Source organism: Gymnoscopelus microlampas (assembly GCF_963454915.1).
Source record: "Gymnoscopelus microlampas genome assembly, chromosome: 12".
NCBI classification, from domain to species: Eukaryota; Metazoa; Chordata; class Actinopteri; order Myctophiformes; family Myctophidae; genus Gymnoscopelus; species Gymnoscopelus microlampas.
Window position 1 is genome coordinate 50,663,860 of NC_139949.1, and position 22,714 is coordinate 50,686,573.

The window sequence follows — 22,714 nt, forward strand, 5'->3', positions numbered from 1 at the left end:
AGCACCACTAATTGTTATAATTGTTTCAGAAGTTTTCAATGTTAAAATTGTAGTTTCACCTTTTACTTTTCAAATCAATTCATTAAAGGTGCAGTCAGTGATTTTCTTTAGTTAAAACAAGTGCTAAATACCTCCATATTCTGATAGTAGTCATTGTTATAGAATTCTTGACTTTTATGTCCTACTAGGGCATCGCAATAGAATCTGTACATAACTGTAGTCCCAGGTTCGTGACAGAGGCATAGTACCCATTTCCTGTCCCATAAATTCCACCTCTTCTGTTATTTTGAAAAATCGCTAGTTGTCCTAGGATTTTTTAATAACTTGCTTATACCATTCTACACACAACCTAGGGACCAATATCTAAAAGGGATAGTTCACCCTCACAAAATAGATTAGTCACCCCATGGAGACTTGAATTCATGAATATGGATCATTTTGTTTTTGTCGCATTCCTAGGCCAATAATATGATGACTAGCGGACCGGTAGGCAGCGGTTCCGGTAGGGAACACAAAGGTTAAAACAAAAACATATTTTGAATTCAAGTCTCCATGGGGTGACTAATCGATAGGAAAAAAAATCCTTTTGGGGGTGAACTATCCCTTTTAGTCCCAAAAAGTATCACTTACACTAACTTTAATTTGAAAATAAATGTTTCTTTCTTTCTCTTTTTGTAATATGAATACAGCCGAAACCCTACATGAGCCTGAGCAATCTGTGACAACTGAAGACCAACCCGACCCGAACCCACCAGGTCCCATCGCGCCCCGACGGGTTCGACGTTGGTTTGATAACTGGGAAATTAACCTTTGGTGGGACGATCCAGGTGATGCTACACCAACAGATGCAGCTCACTCAAATGGTAACTACTGTATAACTACATTAATTGAAAACTTCAGGTAGCAGGTAACCACAAATACATATGTGTTGCCATCTTTACATGATTCTCTTTAGTTTAATAAAAACAAACCCCATAAAACCTTCCGCAATATGGGGTACAACTTGAGAGTATGACATCAATGTATGAGACCCGGGTACTTATAATAGGAAGGAGAAAGCTATTACTAGTAATAGGACGCACCCGCTATACAGTCAATACCACCTTTTACCATCAGGACGACGGTAAAAAACAGGCCCTATCTCAGTTCTGCACATAATGTGTAATGTGATAAGTGATGCCTCTCGAACTTTGACTGGTAGCATATTCCATTTTCATCTCTGAGGTGTTGTGTAGTACTGTCAATGTATTGTAGCATTGTCAATGTAGTCTATAGTGTGATATGTCTATGTATTGTGTATTTCATTATGTTTTGTGATTACTGTGTCCTGATGGCTCCTTGCTGCAAAAGGATTTTCCGCTAGGACAAATAAAGCATCTCTCTAATTCATAGGGTTAGGGCTCTATATGCCTTTTCTGTAACATCATGGTATTTCTATAAGGCTGAGTCATTTTCTGTATTTAGAGTAAATCTTTCCTCTTTTCAGAATTTCTTGAATGTGGCCAGAGTCAAATCCAAGTTGGCCTGCGACTGTCTAGCCTGGTGACCCATGGGTTGGATGGATTCTCCGGTCACCTGGACAACCGCAGCTGCACAGATTTCACAAAGCATGATGGGACAGTGTGGTACCAAGTGGCCCGTCAGGCTGACACCTGTGGAAACACACTGACTGTGAGGATTTGTCTGTCTAATTCGTGGCTCTAATCTCACGTGACTGTGGAAAATAATTCAATTCAATTCAATTCAATTCAATTCAATTCAATTCAATTCAATTCAATTCAATTCAATTCAATTCTCCATGTCTTCTCATGTTGCATGACCCTTTTTTTCCCTTTTTTCTACAGTATTGCTGATTAGAGTTTGGCTCAGATGGCTACTGTTGGCCAGACAGAGATAGATTCCGATCACTGTGTGTTTTATTACAGGTTAAACCACGGGAGTTTAGTATATGAAATGCATTCTGTTAATAGTAATTAACTACATTTTTGTATATTATTTCAATTCATGTATAATAATGTGAAATATACTGGTACTTAGTCCCCAGCTGGTGAGAAGATTACTCAGGTTGTCCACTTAACCTCTTGTCTTTCAGACCAACAGCACTCATGCCATCTATTCCAACACTTTATTTGTCTACCCTGCAAATAACACCTCATCAGGTCTTCCAGTGAGTTTTCCCTTCTCCTGTGTCTATCCTCTGGACACGGAGACCAGCCTAGATGTGGCCATCGGACCAGTCGGTCGGTAAGTAACGTAATTTATAGACAGTTTTATTTAAAGGTTTTTTACTCTTGTTAAGAAAACAATAGTTATAGGTAGTTAACACAAAAATGTTGTTTTTCTTTTTCACAATGTGTTTTGTAATATAATATTTGTTAATCTGTCATTGAGGTGATGGCCTTTGTCATTGCCATGCAATAGGTCACATTTAATATGTTATAAAGTCGTTTTTCAAGTGTCATGATATCCTGAAATGAAAGGATTTGTTCCAATACTACAAAACAGATAACGGTCAAATGTCATATTGTGTTCAGCTCCAAGGTTCGCAGTGCCCTTTCAGGTCAGGGTCCACAAGCCAGAGCCTCCATGTCTTTGTTCCACGACTCCAACTACACAGAGCCTTACCCACCAGGCCCGGTCACCCTGCCACTGGGTTCTGCCCTGCATGTAGGAGTGTCTGTGGAGCAGACCGAGACGGAGCGATTTGTGGTCGTTCTGGACAACTGCTATTCCACTCCCTCATCCAACCATAATGACTCCATGCGACACTTCTTCATCCAGAACAAGTACGTCTTGATCCTCAGCAGTTGGTTTGTGCCAAAAACTAAACTGAATAGAATGGCATACTGACCAGCATTATAACAATGTCTTTCTTCCAGGTGTGCTAGCAATCGTGGTCAGGTGACGGTGGATGAGAACGGCTCGTCCCTCCAGGCTCTTTTCTCTGCTCAGCTCCAGGTTGCCAACAGAGGCGTCTTCCTTCACTGCAGCCTCCACCTGTGTGACCAGACGACCTCCATCTGCTCTCCTGTAAGTCTCACACTTCCTCACTTCCGCACAATGTTAACAGCAGATCACTTTGAAGTGCTGGTGTCAGACCTTCAAACAGACTTATGAGTTCCATAATTTGACCAACTCTCAGCTCACTTCCATTACTGTTACATCTTTTGCAGGTTTGCTTGGGGAGGAAGGCTCGTTCAGTTAAGCTTGCCATGAACATCCAGCCTCTCACCATCGGACCAATCACCTGTGAGTATTAAAAGCTGCAATTATGAACTTGTATGTCCTACTAGGGCCTCGCAATAGAATCTGTACATAACTGTAGTCCCATTTTCCCATAGCTTTAATTTATTGGCTTATTCTGGTTCAAATCTGCTGCCAAGCTAATCAAACAAATGGCAAAATGAAGCGGAACAGGAAATGGGTATGACACCTTCGGGAAACTGGGACTACAGAGTTAGAGACCAAATGTCTACAACTCACAGAGGCCCCTTTTGGAACCTTGGTGCTTTCACGGAACCGGCTGCGAACCGACCCACGTTTATACCAGTTTTAAGCAGAACCATTGTAATAGGCTCTATGCACAGCAGTCATATTGGACAGAAATTGGGCCCCTTCATTGCTTCCTTCACAGGTGTTACCAATGACACTAATGGAGGCTCTGTTCCATTTAGTGTAGCACGGTGGTTCTCAAACATTTTAATTTCAAGGACCCCCATAACTCTCAGAGTTACACCCTCTCAAGGAACCATGAGGGTCCCTGGACCACACTTTGAGACCCACTAGTATTTCTAGTGAGCCAACATGCACAATATCAGCACCCTGACTCTGTTTGACCAGAATGGAACAGAGCCTTCATTAGTATCATTGGTAACACCTGTAAAGGAAGTCAGAAGAGACCCAATTTTTCTCCAAAATGGCTGCTGTGCATAGAGGCTATTGGAGGCAGCAGAGAGTTACAGAGCACCCAGTTGCCACTGGTAAGATGAATTGGAAGTTACAGTTTCCCTATTCGTTTCTATTTTTTTAAATGATGGTTTTTCGCTTGCTTTTGCCATCGTTTAAATCGCATCTGCATCTTCCAACCTGTAGAATAGTGACACCTTTTTTTGTATTTGGGAAGGCGATATCCAGGGTCCCTTGACGCTCAAACCACTCTCTCTCGTAGTCGCGGCTACCACTGTCTGGTCTCGGGCTAATAGCTCGTCACTTAGAAGTTGCAAAGATTTCTCAAAGGTACCCAGAACTGCAGTAGTAATGCGCGGAAAGCTGCATTCATTCGCGCGGATCGGCGTTGCCGTTTAACATTTTTAATAATTTAGTAAAACTTAAGCTCCTCTCTCACACTCTGCTCCACTTCCCATGTCCCGCCTCCCCGCGTTGTGATTGTCACGCAAGCATGTATGAGCTTGGCTAATAAGAGCCAGTAACGTAGGACGCCTAGCTTGTCAGTCACAACGCGGGGAGGCGGGACATGGGAAGTGGAGAAGAGTGTGAGAGAGGAGCTTAAGTTTTACTAAATTAATACATTTACAAAAAAGGTAAACAGGGTCCCAAAAGGGGCTAGTGACACGCCCACTTTGGTTCCAGGTTCAGGGCAAGAAAAACCAAGGGTCTTTTGGTTTAGTTTCCGAACCAGTTCATTTGTATCAAAATTAGGCGGGAAAGAAGAATGGAACCGGTTGAACCCCGGTGGAAAAGGGGCCTTTTGGAGTTAGTCCCCGCTTGGCCTGGGGAGCTTCATGAGCTTCATGCAGTACCAGTTGTCAATCAGTAGGTGTCCCAACCGACACCTGAATGTCTCAATGGAAGTTTAGGGAGACCAGCTCCAATCAATGCAGATTTACTAGTTTTGGGATGAAAATGATTAAAATTTAAATTAAAATAGGTTCCGGACAAAGTATATTTATCTCACAAGGAATATTAACCTTTTCCTTTTTTATCCTTTTTTCTGTCCCCCGGATCTTCAGGGAAAAACGTGGCGGACTGAACCAGAGGAGATTCTTCAATGATGCCAGGAGTCCCAATATATGACTTCAATTTTTGATTTGTGATTTCTGTGATTCATATTAATACTTAAAGGGCAAGAGGTAGAGGTTTGGGTTGTGTAGTTACCTTGCCATGATGTAACTCCAAAGATGGACAAGAAATCAAAAATAATTGCTCCATTGATTAGAAATGAATAATTCAAAATATGCTCCTCATTGACTTGAGGGGTAAAACAGCTCTCAGTCACTCTTTTAGCACATAAACGGACACAAACAAAGCTGATTCAGACAATATAGAACATCACAAACCCTGCACTGTTTATTTAAAAATGTCAACTTCCTGATGATTTTACTATTTGAAGATCCGGATCTGGATCCAGATCCACGGATCCAGTCCGGGGTTTTCTTCTTAACAATCAACAAGAAGTTAGCATTTTTATTTATTAAATAAACCGTACTGGGTTTGGTGATGTTCTATTGCCCTTCCTCTTTGTCTGGCTTACTTGTTGTTAACTAGTTGTACGAACTCTTGTTTTATTGTTGTACTGTTTTATTGGATCTTGTTTAGTCGATACACTTTTTGTATTAGCTCGTGCTCATTTGATTTTGCTATTTTGTCTCATCTGTTTAAGAAAATAGGTAGCTGATATATAGCACTTTTACCTTAGCGCTAGGTATACTCTTGGTTGCTTGTTTTTGCAGGAAATGCACTTAAGACTTCTGGTGATTAGTAGTTTCGTTCCCTACCTATGTTGAATGCACTTATTGTAAGTCGCTTTGGATAAAAGCGTCTGCTAAATGACTGTAATGTAATGTAATGTAATGTAATTGTCTGAATCAACTTTGTTTGCGTTCGTTTATGTGCTAAAAGAGTGACTTTAAGAGCTGTTTTACCACACAATGTAAGTCAATGAGGAGCATATTTTGAATTACTAAATACTAATCAATGGAGCAATTATTTTAGATTTATTGTCCACCTTTGGAGTTACATCATGGCAAGGTAACTACACAACCCAAACCTCTACCAAAGTGGTCTTACCCTTTAACAAAATCAGCATTTATTTTGTCAACATTTATACAAATGTTCTTTTGATTTCTATATAATATTCAACAATCAAATCCCAATCAATTAATAAAATACTTGAGCATTCATTTCTGCCTGTTTGTGTTTCCTCTTAAGTGCTGATAGTGTGTATAAATACATTATATCTATATGTACCAGTAGTGGCTCAGAAGCCTAATATCTCTCCCGTTTAAGGGGGAATTTCCCGTTAGGTTATAGTGCATGGGTTTTCAACTGGTGGTCCTCTGTAGGTATTGCATGTTGTCCCTGACTAGTTGAGAAACAGTGCAGTAAATGACCTGGTGACGTATGATGACGCGTCAATGTTGTCAGTTACTGGAAAGTCGGACGTCAATAACAGAAAAGGGAATTAGAATCTCAAGGGAAACTGTACCTGATTGCCTGGTTGAGTCACCATTATTAGGAAATGTGCCCATAATCAATGGCATGTGTCTGCTCGCTCATACATACGTTACAATGAATCAGTTAACATGAGCTTAATATGGAAGGTTAAGAGAACAGAATAAGGGCAACCATGGGAAAGGAATAGATCAGGGGTTCTCAATCTTTTAAATAATTACTGTTAAGGGCTTGATTTAATTCACCTCGAATTAACAAATTCAATTAAGCCCTTAACAGTCATTATTTAATTTCCCCCACACCACGCCCATACCCCCACTCCCAACACAACAGTGGTCCCCAGGTTGATTCTCAGTCAGGGTGGTGGTCCCTGGTTCAGAATCAGTTGAAAACCCCTGGGCTAGTGGTTAAGATGTTGGCTTTCCATGCGGGAGACCAGGGTTCCAAGGGTTATAAAACAGACAGAATAACAAACAGAGGAGATGCATTTATATACACAACTTGAAGCTTCACAGATGGAGAATGAGCTTGAGTACGGATGTACGAAAGCGAATAAGGGGTTTCTGGGTAGTTCTGACAGGGTATAAATAGCGCCAGGTAGATTGGTGTGTGGGCGGAGTAAAGTTGTGTTTCTCCGCCTCCTGAACATCTGTTGTTCCAACGCCATTTCATGGATATTTTTTAGTTTTTGTCGTATTCCTACAGTAAGCCAACAATTTGATGACCGGCAGCGGTTCCAGTCTCCTTTGTGTCTCCTACCGGAACCTCTGCCTACCGGTCGGCTGATCATCAAATTCTTGGCTTAGGAATGCGACAAAACATATCCACCAATTCAAGTCTCCATGGGGTGACTAATCCATAAATATTTTTTTTTGTGAACTATCCCTTTAAGATATTGGTCCCTAGGTTGTGTGTAAAATGTTATATGCAGGTTATTCAAAAATCTTAGGAGAACTATAGGGATTTTTCGAAATTATAAATATAAAAAAAGAAATAAATAAGGAATACAATTACCACAAGAGTCTCTCTAGCGCCCAATTTTGTTTTCGTGGACCAGTGATGGAGGGCCTGGCTCTGCTTATATCTGCTGATAAGCCTTCAACCTTTTGTAGTATTATGTGAAAGCATGTGTGAGTACATTCACTGATTCGTTGAGGCTTATTTTTTTCCCCTCATACAAACTTTTCTTATGGTGGTATTTTAGATATTCGTCCACTGATTGTGTTCGAGCAAGATGTAAGTGTTTTTCAAACTATTCAAAATGGCGGATCACGTGGCAGATTTGTACCTCATGAGGCATGTGTACGCAAGTTTCATGGCTGTGGTTACAAGACCCCATAATGTTAAGCATCATATCATGTATATCCTAATGTAAGAACATTAAGAGGCAGTTTACCTGGGCTGGCAGTAACAGTCTGAATGAACAGGACCAACAGAACAGCAGACACTCTCACCATGGTGCACATCCTGGAGATCAGACACAAACCTGTGAAAACAACAACAAAAAGGCATTTAGACAGACTACAGCAATGCGTAGAAAATGTAAACTGGATGAATGCAACATTCATTCAACATTCACAGATATGCCCACATCCAAGAGAATCACAAATGATTTACGGATACAAAAAGGTGCAGAACCGCCTAAACACATCAATGCCATCGGCCAATGCAATTGCCTCTCTTACCTGAATAGCAGGGCGGGAAATTGATACCATAGTGCACTTGGTGATACAAGCGAGAAATTTGGCACAGATGTCCTTCATATGACCCAAATTGATAATCAACCTCTGGCCACGCAAAAATCCTAAGATTTCAAGATGGCCACCACCGGTTTTCAAAATGGCTGCAACTGGGCCAACATTTTGGACACTTTGCTGGGGCTGTAAATCTTTGATTTCCCCCTTATTTTAATGTAGGAGAATATGTTCTGATGGTATTTCTACCAAATAAGATAAAAAATTATAATATTAGGTTCCAATATGGCGGCATATTTTCCAATATGGCTGCCGATAAATTGCATAAATGTACATTCACACGAGCTTGTAGCACATGTATTTGTATTAATTACCATACCCAGAATCAATTTATAGCACATTTTAAAGTGATTTGGTAGCTTTTTAATGACCTAGGGCAACAGACTTTTCAATATGTTCACCAATAAATACAAAAACTTATATATACTGTATATAGGGATATTTTCTCAAACAGGTGCTGACCCTTTTCTCTTTCCGTGGAAGGACAAAACTGTATGGCATCTGCTGAACGCATGAAAGAAGCAAAGACCTGATGACTTTGATCCAATAGCTCATGCATTTTTTTCAAGGGGGATCCATCTGAGGTTCTTCAACAGCTTTTTCAAGCCAAGTCTTTGTGTCTGGGTAGCTCAGTTGGTAGAGCTTTCACCTTCGGATCACATGGTCATGGGTTCAGTCAGGATCAGTGTATGAGTAGGTACGGTGAGTGTGGCGCTCCACCTCAGCAATACCAGGGGGTCTATAAGACCCCTGCGTTCTCAGCTGATACTGACAATAAGTCTCAGACTTACTTAATATGAACAAGTGCAACTGCTATGACAACAACGTCAGTATTTGAGCTGCGAATCATGATGTGTCAGATGCTATCCTCTGAGCTCTGCCTCAGATACTGACATTGTTGACATAACAGTTTCACTTGTTCAAAGACTTGGCTTGAATTAGCTGTGGGTTGCCTTTGGAAGGAGGGAAGGATCTCAGATGGATCCCTGTTCATGAAATTGCATCAGCTATTGAATCAAAGTCATCAGGTCTTTGCTTCTTTCATGCATTCAGGGGATGCCACACAGTTTCGTCCTTCCATGGAAAGGGAAAAAGGTCAGCATGGCAGACAACTTCTCCAAATTAGGTTCAACACCTTTTGCAATAAATGATAAACATATGCAAGTCATTGAGGAGTTCATAGTACTCATGTACGATAGAACTTCATAGAAGTAGTTCCTATAAGGAAGTGAATGCAAGTGAAGTGCATTCCAAGCAGGACATATACAGGGCCAGTCACTCTTGTGCAGTCCTGTTTGCCAAATTATGCCAGAAGCTGACACGATGTGGATGTAAAAAAGCATGTTCTGGACACTGCAAATGCTTTAAGTTTGGACTTATCTGCTCTACTTATAACAAAACAAAAAGTAAGCACTAAGCTTTACTAAGCTAATAAATCACTTTCAAATGTTCCATAAATGGATTCCGTGTATGGTAATTAATACACAGACATGTACTACAAGCTCATGTGGATAAACCATAAGCAGATGCATATTGGAAAACATGCCGCCATATTGGAACCTAATGTTATTTTTTATCGTACTTGGTAGAAATACCTCCAGAACATATTCTCATATATTAAAATAAGCCCCAGCAAAGTGATATAGTCCAAAACATTGGCCCAGTTGCAGCCATTTGAAAACTGGTGGTGGCCATCTTGAAATCTTAGGATTTTTGCGTGGCCAGAGGTTGATTATCAATTAGGGTCATATGAAGGACATCTGTGCCAAATTTCACGCTTGTATCACCAAGTGCACTATCGTGTATTGAAAACGGCATATTCCCGCCCTGCTAGAAGTAGAATGTGTTTGAGTATCACCTGCAAGTAAGAGCTTATATACCTACAGTATCCCAGCAACTCCCTCCTTGCTGGTGCTCCGGCATCAGCCATCAGACCTCTGGAGCTTGTTCAGAAAGCTGCGGCTCGTCTGGTGTTCAACCGCCCCAAGTTCTCCCACACAACTATCCTTCTCCGTTCTCTGCACTGGCTCCCCGTAGCAGCTCGCATTCAGTTTAAAACCCTGGTGCTAGCCTATAGAGCAGTGAAAGGAACAGCTCCTTCTTACCTCCGAGTTTTGGTCAATGCCCACACCCCTGCCCGACCACTCCGGTCTGCCACCTCGGGGCGACTGACTCCCTCGCCACTCAACGGTCCTTCTGGTCGATCGACACGGTCACGACTTTTTTCTGTTCTGGCCCCACAGTGGTGGAATGAACTTCCCACTGAAGTCAGGACAGCAGAGTCACTGCCCATCTTTCGCCGCAGGCTGAAAACCCACCTCTTCAGGAAACACTATCCTTCCTCTTTGCCTGGCCTACTTGTTGTTAACTAGTTGTACGAACTCTTGTTTTATTTTTGTATTGTTTTATTGGATCTTGTTTAGTCGATACACTTATTTGTTTTAGCTCGTGCTCATTTGATTTTGCCATTTTTGTCTCATCTGTTTAAGAAAGTAGGTAGCTGATATATTGCACTTTTACCTTAGCGCTAGGTATACTCTTGGTTGCTTGTTTTAGCAGGAAATGTACTTAAAACTTCTGGTGATTAGTAGTTTTCGTTCCCTACCTATGTTGAATACACTTATTGTAAGTCGCTTTGGATAAAAGCGTCTGCTAAATGACTGTAATGTAATGTAATGTAATGTAATCCCTGTGTCATCCTGTAACTGATCCAAGAATGTGCCAACTTGCCAATGTGCCAACGTGCCAATGGCTCTGCAATGTGCCATCCATCCTTCCTTCTGGGGGGGGAAATGACTGTTATCTGGAAATGGCCAGGATTCACTGTTATCTTCGGGTTATGTTACATGCAGTTGATCAATAATGTGCTCCAAATACATGAGTGAACTGGTGCATGTCTTGCTACGTGTGTCTTAGTGATGCCATTCATCATTAAGGCAGCTGCCATGTGAATCAGGAGGTGGAGAAGCGGTTTGGGAACTTTGGGTTCCCGGTTTTGATTCCCAGCTCCTCCTGGCTTTGTGATGAAGCATCTTTGACCGAGACACTGAACCCCTAAATGCCCCCCATGAGAGTCATACTGTACCTTGCATGGTTGCTCCATCGTCTACCACAACCATGTCACACACTCTCTGACTCTGCAGTGTGCCATCCACCATTCCTTCTGGCTGTGAATGTGTGTGTGAATGGGTAGGAAACTGGCACATTGTGAAATGCTTTTAGATAAAGGTGCTATAGAAATGCAGAGCATTTAGGCATACCTTAATACAGGCCAGATGATATACTTCTATTGTAAGTGATTACTAACAAATTATGTTTGAAAACACCCGCCCAATGATGAGGTAATGAGAATAATGCACCAGAGGCATTTATTGCACTTAAAATCGGAATCTTATGTATGTTTAACATTTGGATTGATATTATTAGTGAATACATTAGACAAACCTTAATGCAGGCTAAGGAGATATACAATACTGTGCAAAGAGGTTACGGTCCTTTGGGATGTGGGTTAAAGTGTGTGTTGCACTTCAAAATCTGGCCCTTGGTCAGAGACTGCATGAGACAGAGGTTGGGCTGAAATGCCTTTAGAATTATACCATTACTCAAGGTAAGGTGGCATTCTGGTACTTAGACCACGGCGGCAGTACAGAAATTCAGCAAATTGTTCTCCGAATTTGGATATATTTCTGATTGCTGAAGCCAAGTTGCAGCCAGGTTACAGCAGATATGTTTCTTGTTGAGGCCAGTATCTGTCTCATCTCAGCCAAGGGGACAGGGGGTCACTAATGTTTTTATTTTATTTATGGAAGATGTCATTTTATTTCTTCCTTCTATCTTGAAATAGAATTTATAATGGAAGAGGAAGAACATCAAGAACGTCAATTAATGTGCACTAGAAGCTCGGCCGCCCTTCGGGCGGCCGAGGGTCTAGCCCTTCGGGTGGCCGAGGGTCTAGTCGGGGACCGGCCTACACAGGAACGATGTAAATAGGGAATGAATGCTCCACCCTTTAAATCAAACCCCATTATACCTGTTGTCATAGGACCCGTTTTGGCCATCTGTTTGCCTGTGTCCATTTATGCCCATCTGTGTGTGCATTTATGCCCATATATGGAGCTATCTGTGTGGAAATAATCTATGATTATGAAAGATAATTGTGGATTATTATTAATGAGATAGTAATGTACTTTGTTTCAAATGTCCTGTTGGAGAAATTGGTAAGTTGGTCTAGTGGAACCTTAGCAGGCCATAATAGACCCCCTGGTGAGCTAGCAGCTTCAAAGGGCTCCTTGCATACCAAGCGGGGGAAGGTTGTGGATAAGGGACAATAGGTGGACAGGGCAGAAGGCCAGTGCTAGCCAGCCCTTGTGTGATAAGAAGCAGTACATGACCAAGCGCAAAGCCTTGTGGGTAACCAGAACTTCCTGTTGCTTAAGATCTGCCCTAAAGGCGGACCTTATGTGTGAAGTTGATATAATAGGCTGTCTGGGTACTAAACCTCAGATTCGATTGAGCTGTGCTAGGGTATGGGACCTAGTACAGTTTGCTAACAACTTGGCGAGAGAATGGATGGACTAAAGTAAGTGATAATTAACTATGTAACGATTATAACTCTGATGTGTTCATAATGGGATGAGGATTCACGTCATTTAATATTGTTGTTCTCTGTGTTTTGTTTTCTTACAGGTTTAATAACCTAACCGGTCTGTCTAAGTGATGTAACTAACGTCTGTTTATACCATAGCCTGACGCTGACTTAATGAACCAGCGCCAGGTCTATCTGTAACTGACCATGTAACTTATGTATTCGATTTATGTATTATGTGTGATTTAGTGAATAAATATCTAAAAGACAAACAGTTTGAGTGATTAGCTTAAACACCAACCTCTCTCGACCCCCTTTTTCATTGGGCTTTAGCAACCGTAGCTCACTGCTCAAGGCAGGAAGTACGTGATTTGCTACAAAAGTGAACAATCTGTGTCTGTGATATATGGACATCTCTGTATGTGTCTGGGTGTGTCCCTTTTATGCCCGTATATGGAGATCTCTGTGTCTGTCTGTGTCCATTTATGCCCATTATCCTAAAGGAGTTCGCTATAAACAATGTTGTCAGTAATGCCCTTGTCATTATCCACAATGAAAACTTTTACAGCGCTGGCTCTCTTTCCTCTAGGGAAGGCTGTGTAGAGTTGGCCATGAGCGAACACAGGTTTAGGCAAGTAGATGCCAACTCGTTCATTCTCTTGGCCCTGACCCTTATTGATTGTAACAGAGAATGCTAAGCGGATAGGGAACTGTCGTCTAATGAAGGTGAAGGGAAGCTCACCTCTGTCATAGTGAGGTATTCTTGGTAGGAAGATTGTTTCACCCCTGTTTGTGCCTACTGCAATCTCACACTCAATGACTCTGTCCATCTCTGTATCTGGTTGTCTGTGTCCCTTTATGCCCATAATGGAGATCTCTGTATCTGTCTGTGCCTTCGACTGTGTTGCAGACACAGTGCCGGTTCCCCCTTTAATGCAAACCCCATTATACCTGTTGTCATTGGACCCGTTTTTACTTTATTATGGAGATCTCTGGATCTGTCTGTCTGTTTCCCTTTCATGCCCATATATGGGGATCTATGTATCTGTTTGTATGTGTCCTTTTATGCCCATATATGGCATATATCTCTGTCGCTTTTTGTTTGTTTCTTCTTTAAGCAGAATATGCAGCCTGCATAAATCTGCATCATTCAAGTCATCATCCCAGTCCCACGCTTTGTTGCTCTTTTCTTTTTTGTAGCGGGAGAATTCAGCTTGAGTTTTTTTGGAGAACTTGTTTTTTGTTGGTCTTGTGCTGTTGATTTAGCTTGTCTTATGTTTGTCTCCCCCGTCTGCACCTCATCCAACTCAGATCTTGACTGATCCTTGTTTTCTTCAGTAAAAGCAGCACAGTTAATTAATTCTTCATCACCGATCTCATCAAAAAAACTGTCTCCTCCTCTGTCTGCTCCTCCTGTCTTCCCACCAGATGTTGACTGTTCCATCTGCTCCCCAGGAACACTGTCTCCTCCTCCGTCTGCTCCTCCTGTCTGGCCAGCAGATGTTGACTGTCCCATCTGATCCCCAGCAACAGCCTTATTAGCTTTCCATTTCGCATCCCAATCGAGTTTTGTAATTCTTTGGTTCATTTTTCTTTTTTCCTGCTCCAGTTTTTGTATATAAAGAAGGACTTGAGTCGATGTCTTGAAGGCCTGCTCCTGCAATTCCTTCCGGCTTTCCATGAACTTGCACTGATAATTTAGAAGTACCAAGTTGTTACGAATTATTTCTCCTTCACCGGGGTTTAGCTTTGGTAGCTTTTCTGGAGTACTCATTTTTTTGAGAGCTGCTTATAGACTATATGCAGAGGTCTGTCAAGAGTGCTGGACTTAGCTTAGAAGCCGGCTTATATACTTTCATCTGTCACCTCGGAGTGAGAGGAAGAAAGACTATAGTTTATGCCACACTCAGAGATTTTTTGTTGACTCATCTAGTGTATGTGATGCCTTTTATGAAGTTATGTCACAATGAGTCAGCGCTTGCTCCGGAACAGCCCGATGTCAGTCATCTCCGCATACGGAGATTCCAAACCTTTCGTGCCGGATCCGAAAAACTGTGTATCGGGTCGGGTCGATCGTTGGACAGAGTTTGGTTGGTTTGGTTGATGTTCTATAATGTCTGAATCAACTTTGTTTGCGCTCGTTTATGTGCTAAAATAGTGACTTTGAGAGCTGTTTTACCCCTCAAGTCAATGAGGAGCATATTTTGAATTATTAATTTCTAATCAATGGAGCGATTATTTTAGATTGATTGTCCACTTTTAGAGTTACATCATGGCAAGGTAACTACACAACCCAAACCTCTACAAAGTGGTCTTGCCCTTTAACAAAATCAGCATTTATTTTGTCAACATTTATAAAAATGTTCTTTTGATTTCCATTTTATCTTTTCTATATAATATTCAACAATCAAATCCCAATCAATTAATAACATACTTGAGCATTCATCTCTGCCTCTTTGTGTTTCCTCTTAAGTGATGATAGTATAAATACATTATATCTATATGTACCAGTAGTGTCTCAGAGCCTCTGCCTGATGACCAAAAGCCTAATATCTCTCCTGTTTAAGGGGGAATTCCCCTTTAGGTTATAATGCATGGGTTTTCAACTGGTGGTCAGTGGACTTAAACTTAAATGCTCTGCCTCCTGTTCTAGCTTTTTGGGGGTTTCCTGGAGCCGTAAGCATTTTTTCATACTGTGGACGCAATGGTGTTCTGGCTGGTTTATAGGGCTCGATGAGTTCTTTGAGATATACTGGTGCCTGTCCATTGAGAGCCTTGTATGTGAGGAGGACAACTTTAATCTCTATTCTGTATTTAACCGGGAGCCAGTGCAAAGAGGCCAATGAAGGAGTGATATGATCTCTTCTTCTGGTTCCTGTCAGTGTGCGCACAGCGGCATTCTGGACTAGCTGCAGGTCAAACGTGACTCGCAGATTCTTTACAGTGGCCCTGGAGGTCAAGGTAATACCATCTAGGGTAAAATTCTCATCGGCTAATTTATCTCTGAGGTGCTTAGGGCCAAGTACAATAACTGTACAATAACAGTTTTGTCAGAGTTGAGGAGTAGGTAATTACGGGTCATCCAACTCTTGATGTCTATAAGACATGCTTGAAGTTTAGCCAGTTGATCTGTTTCATATGGCTTCATCGATAGATAATATAATTGTGTATCATCTGCATAACAGTGGAAATGTATAGAGTGTTTCCTAATTAGCTCACCTAAAGGAAGCATATATAGAGTAAATAGTATTGGTCCAAGTACAGAGCCTTGTGGGACTCCGTATTTAACCTTTTTCACATAACGAAGGTGTATCGTTAACGCTTACAAATTGAAATCTGTCAGACAGATAAGACTCAAACCAGTTCAATGCAGCACCCTTAATGCCAACCAAATGCTCTAGTCTCTGCAACAAAATATGGTGATCAATAGTATCAAATGAAGCACTGAGGTCCAACAAAACCAGTACAGAGAGAAGGTTGTTATCTGATGCAATCAGGAGGTAATTTGTGACCTTCACCAATGCCGTCTCAGTGCTATGGTGTGCTCTGAATCCTGACTGAAAAGCTTCAAATAGCTTGTTGTTATGTAAAAAGTCACATAACTGCTTGGCGACTGCTTTCTCAAGGATTTTAGAGAGAAATGGAAGGTTCGATATAGGTCTATAGTTAGCCAAAATGCCTGAGTCGAGAGTAGGCTTCTTGAGGAGAGGTTTGATGACAGCTACCATAAAGGACTGTGGTACGTAGCCCGTCACCAGAGACATATTGATCATATCGAGTAGGGATGCACCAACCGGGGTCAGGACCTCTTTAAGTAATCTAGTTGGGACTGGATCCAAGAGACAGGTCATTGGTTTGGAAGATGTGATCATTAAAGTAAACTCAGCAGGCCTGACACACGTTGTATCTATTAGCATTGTCTTACTGTAATTGTGACTAGTGTAATATTTTAACACTGTACTTGTTTACACTGTAATATTTAACACATGTCTTAGTTACTGGTAACTAGATGGTGCAATAGAAAACTATAGTAGCAGAATGTGGACTGCTCTGGACTTGAGCTGGAAAATAACTACTGGTGACAAGCTGGTACAATAAAAAAAAATAACAGTCACCGCCTGTGTTGTGAACAACGGTAGATAATGCTGTTATAATGTCTCCATCTAGTGGTACATCTCTGTTCTTGCAACCAGGAGTAAACACTTAAATGATGATTGATTGTGTGTGTGTGTGTGTGTGTGTGTGTGTGTGTGTGTGTGTGTGTGTGTGTGTGTGTGTGTGTGTGTGTGTGTGTGTGTGTGTGTGTGTGTGTGTGTGTGTGTGTGTGTGTGTGCGTGCGTGCGTGCGTGCGTGCGTGCGTGCGTGCGTGCGTGCGTGCGTGCGTGCGTGCGTGCGTGCGTGCGTGCGTGTGTTTTTGACAGTTTTTGACTGGTTATTATGGTTGTGCTCTCAGTGCATTACTGTGTATCATCTACTGTCAAATACATTTTGACTTTTCAAAGGGATATTGATAATAAATATGTTTACAATGCTATTATTAAGTCTTGTATGGCATTAGCAGTGTTGGGGGTAACAGCGTTCAAATTAACGCCGTTAATGTAACAGAATACTTATTTGGGTAACGAGTAACCTAACAGCGTTAGTTTGCAATTAGGGTACTCGGTTACTAGTTACCTTTTCCAAAAGTAATGGCGTTACTTAGTTACATTTAAGACCTAATTTGTTGCCACAAATGAAAAGGAAAATCCATCCGACACATTTGCGAGGTTTCCTGATCAATGAGCTGAAAGCATTAAGCATTAATATATTGGATTTGTCATTGTTTGAAAGAGGGTCTAATGCTATACTGGATTCGGCCCTGACGCGCGCCAGTAAGTCGTCCATAGTGGTCACTGTCGGGGGCTGGTGGCATACAGTAGACATACTGTAGATAGGACCTCTGGAGACATTTGTATTTGGCAAATGAGTACAACACGTGCGTCTTGGCTGCATATAGAAGTTACTATGTTTTTTTGGCTCATCCAATGGGTCACATTTCAGCCACTATCATTTTTCCATCTAGCTTGTTAAAGGTAGATTATGAAGTCTCTTTGTTCATACAGCCACTATCGTCTTTCCTTCTTACATTTCAAGTGCTTATTATTTCCTTGTTGCAGGACATTTCTATGGTTGTTGGTTCATCCAAGGGTCATATGGTTACTCTCAGTCACAAAGAGGTACAAGCATAGCTGTACATTTTGGTCAGATTAGTCCATCTGCTTTGCATAGTTGGATCTATGAATTATATCATAAAGTCAACAACATTTCAGCACAAACCACACACACAAACACACACACACACACACACACACACACACACACACACACACACACACACACACACACACACACACACACACACACACACACACACACACACACACACACACACACACACACACACACAGGAGTGGGCACCAGGAGGCCTTAACAATGGTGATTAGGCAGGAAGTCATAGCTTCATAGTCCAGTGCCTGGACAATAGGTCATGTGTCCTTGACCATGGCATTGTAGCAAACACTTCCAGAGTGTCTGTAACAGATAAAAGTGTTTGTCAAAAAAAACAAGCTCCCTCAAAGCTCGGTCTCTGATCGCCATATATGCGTCATCTGAATTCAGTCTCGTAAACACTCCAGTCCATGGATTGAGGCGACCCTCCAGCATGGGTGCTGTGCTGCTTCAAACATATTATTGCTGTTGTACTTGTTTAGATTAGATGCATGTCCTTTTTGTAATTGATTATTTTTTGCTAGGTAGATGTATAGAATGGCCTGACCAGGGACTGGGGTCACAAATTAGCCTTGGCTATAAGCCCGACATACAATGCAACGGGAAGACCTTTTAGGTTGCGCGCGCGTGCATGAAGATTTTTTGCGCGGTTCTGGGCGGATTGGGTTCGTTTTTTTCCCAGTTTCTTTATTTTGGTTTTAGGGTTAGGATTAGGGTTAGGTTAGAGTTATGATATTTAATTCATATTTTTGCCTGATTTTACCGATTTATTATCAAAAAAAAGAATTTCTTTTTTTGATGGGGGGGGGGGCGGGTACCTGGGGGGTACCCGCCCCCACCAGCACCCCTACTTCCCGCGGTACTGTCCCCGTCAAAAAAAATCATGAACATAATTAAAACAATTCTAAAGTCTGGGAGTGAGGTTGAAAATGTTGACTTTAGGGAAGGGGTGATGAATGGACTGCTTTTACACCTGAGTAATTGGGGAGCGTGGACACAGACAGGGACATTAGGTCTCCCTGTTACACTGATGTTACATGGCCTACTTAATCACAACACAAGGTAAGGTTTTTGACACATACGTATTGATATGCAATAACGTGCCTTCAAAGAGATGCAATAGATACACGCACGTGTCACACACACACACACACACACACACACACACACACACACACACACACACACACACACACACACACACACACACACACACACACACACACACACACACACACACACACACACACACACACACACACACACAGATGACTAGTGTGACTCTAACCTAGCGTCTCTATATGAACAGCTTTTTCTTGTTTTGTCATTTGGACGTCTCCCAAAGTGAACTTCATGGGTAATTGAGCTCAGACAAACATCACATGACTCTGGCCAGATAGGATTCATTTTCATGTAGTTTTACTTCCTTATCATCTGTAGAGAGACATTTAAACCGGTGGTTCTCAAACTTTTTCATGTCAAGGACCCCCAAATTGACACTTATTACCCCACGGACCCCCATTTGAAAAGATAAGCCAGGGACCCCAATAAGAGAAGGTTTTTATGGCTCTCTAGCAGTGATTCTCAACCATTTTAATTTCAAGGACCCCCAGTTTGACATGCATTAGGCTACGGACCCCCATTTAATGGCATTTATACCTCTGGGACCCCAATTCATATTGTAAAATCAATGTTAATTTAACTCTGAGAGTTTGTACACACTCAGAGTTACAGACCCATAAGGGTCCATTTGGTTCCTGTCCATCATTTAGCTGGGGACCCCCTGGAACCCCCTCAAGTACCCCTAGGGGTCCCCGGACCCCACTTTGAGAACCAATGACTTAAACCATAGAACATTAACGATGAAAATAAACCGCTCACAAAATGTAAGGAAACTTGAATTTGGGCCATTATATCTCCCCTTTACTAATACCATTCAGTAAAGTGTTATATATCATTTTTATCGTTGATTAGTCTCCTTTACAACGAGGTACAGCTTGTAAGCATCGGGCATTCATGGAATGAGCAACACAGGCAAACGTGTGGGTAGCGCCGAGCAAAAATGTGCCAAAATCACCCAATATGCTTTTGCTGGTAATCGCTCTTGTTTTGAGCGACCTGCCAGCACACACCTGCTGAGAGGTGGGTTCTGCAACTTTGCGTTCTGCAACATGGGTTCTGCAACTTTGCTGAGTTTGTGTATGCTCCAAGCAGCAACACTGCCCCCATGGAAAGATGCCACGTTTGTCCCTTCAGGATAAGGCCCGTGCAATAGGGCAAGTGAAGCTGGTGTTCCGTTACGCAGATTACGCATTATTTGATGTCAGCCCTGGTAGCATTTGCAGGCCGGTGTGTGCCAGTCAAAGGTGTGTGTCTGGCACCTGAGCATGGGCCCTGCAACTTTGACATCTGTCTTTGGTACCGTTGTGCAAATCTTGCCTGTAAATCTATGGTTCCTCAGTGAAGCAAGGGGTCTGGGTTGTTGTCTTCCTTGTTGACTTCACCAGTCTCACAGAACTTAATCCTAAGTTTGGAAATGGTACCAGGGCTAACACCAAATAATGCTGTCACTCTGCATAACGGAACACCAGCTTCACTTGCCCTGTTGCACGGGCCTTATCCTGACAAAAGTGGCATCTTTCCATGGGGGCAGTGTTGCTGCTTGGTGCATACACAAACTCAACAAAGTTGCAGAACCCATGTTCAGGTGCCAGTCACTCACCTGTGAGACAGTCACACACCTGTGACTGGCACAGACCTGAAGCCCATTGAATGTCATGAATGTCACAACATTGAATGTCAGCAGAAAAGTCTAACAGGCCATTTTGGCACATTTTTGCTCGGCGCTACCCACACGTTTGCTTGTGTTGCTCATTCCATAAATGCCCGATGCTTACAAGCTGTACCTCATTGTAAAGGAGACTAATCAACAATAAAAATGATATACAACACTTTACTGATTGGTATTAGTAAAGGGGAGATATAATGGCCCAAATTCAAGTTTCCTTACATTTTGTGAGCGGTTTAGTCACACCATCACCGACGTTGTGTATATTTTATCCAAATAAATATATATTTGGGGGTCCTTGAGATGAAAAGATGTGAGAAACACTGCTCTACACCACAACATAATCATATTTGAACTGGGGACCCCCCACCCTGACAAGCACTTGGAATTGTAGGCATTACATTTAGTTTGATTCAGTTCCACAGATAAACATTGTGAAAATAGCCGATCTACAAGTTCACAACGCCTCGAAGTGCGAGGCGTTGTGAGCCTGTGTGTGTTTGTGTGTGTGTGTGTGTGTGTGTGTGTGTGTGTGTGTGTGTGTGTGTGTGTGTGTGTGTGTGTGTGTGTGTGTGTGTGTGTGTGTGTGTGTGTGCGCGCGCGCGCGCGCGCACACACACACACACACACACACACACACACACACACACACACACACACACACACACACACACACACACACACACACACTTCATGGGTAATAACACCTTCTCTGCATCCTCATGTTTGGTTGTTATTGAGCTCAGACAAACATCACATGACTCTGGCCAGATAGGATTAATTTTCATGTAGTTTTACTTCCTTAAAAATATATATATCATCAGTACACTGACTGCTATTTCTGTCTCTTAACAACTTAAAGGACAACTTTGTTTTTTTACAACCAATGTTTATGTTTTAGATTGTAATTAAAGTAAATAAAAGATGAGTGTTAAAAATTTTAAATTTACTGCTTTCTATAGTTTTAGCAATTTTCACAATCTTTTTTACAGTGTTTTCACAGTGGGCGGGGGCATTCTGTCCGGTGGCTAAATATGTATTTTTTTAACACATTAACCCGGCGTTTTCTTTATTATTATTTACAGTAGCTCTTCTAGCCCCCAATAACTCACATCTGGCCATCTCAGACAGCCGGACCTTTTTCATTGTGTAAAAAAGGCATATTTAGCCACCGGACAGAATGCCCCCACCCACTGTAAAAGATATCGCAAAAAATGCTAAAACTATAGAAAGCAGTAAATGAGAAAAAAATTACACTCATCATTTATTTACTTTAATTACAAGCTAAAATATAAACCTTGGTTGTAAAAAAACAAAGTTGTCCTTTAACCCCATGAAGACCTGAGGCCCATTCAAAAAAAGGCTCAAGGACCCCCAAAATTATAAGTATTTGGCCGCGTACCCCCCCTATCCTCAAAAACCTTTTGTCCCAGGACCCCCAGAAGCAAAGATTTGAGTTTAAAATTTTCGCTTTCACAAACATTTAAAGATTTGCAAACATTTTAACGATTTTCAAAAATAGCAGATGTAAAAGCTTCTAGCGCGGCACAAAGTACCCCCCTCACCCCCTAAGGACCCCTCTTTGAGAACCAATGTGCAACAGTATCTATAGTTCATAGCTTAAATCTAAAATGACACAGATGCTTTCCCATGCAGATTGAATGGGTTAAACATATCACTTTTGGGGTCCTTGACATTAAAAACACTGATCCACACACACACACACACACACACACACACACACACACACACACACACACACACACACACACACACACACACACACACACACACCTTTTGTATACGAAAACAGCAGATCTACACCATCATAATGCATCACTTTGTGCAAATCTGCTGGCTTGTACATCTGAGATGAGTAAATCTTTGAAAAATATATAATTTATATAT

At 41.7% G+C, this 22,714-nt stretch overlaps 1 protein-coding gene across 1 annotated transcript in view; it reads left to right on the forward strand.

Moving 5' to 3' along the window:
- Positions 1 to 1,157: 1,157 nt before the first annotated feature.
- The window catches only part of LOC311057420 (pancreatic secretory granule membrane major glycoprotein GP2-like), a gene marked incomplete at both ends in the record, with an annotated part of 35,704 nt that continues 14,147 nt past the window's right edge, over positions 1,158 to 22,714 (forward strand). Inside the window, 6 exons of the mRNA XM_084074379.1 lie at positions 1,158 to 1,197; positions 1,487 to 1,671; positions 2,093 to 2,244; positions 2,535 to 2,786; positions 2,880 to 3,030; positions 3,174 to 3,249. Coding sequence (XP_083930505.1) covers positions 1,158 to 1,197; positions 1,487 to 1,671; positions 2,093 to 2,244; positions 2,535 to 2,786; positions 2,880 to 3,030; positions 3,174 to 3,249 — 856 coding nt within the window. The remainder of the gene's footprint in view (positions 1,198 to 1,486; positions 1,672 to 2,092; positions 2,245 to 2,534; positions 2,787 to 2,879; positions 3,031 to 3,173; positions 3,250 to 22,714) is intronic.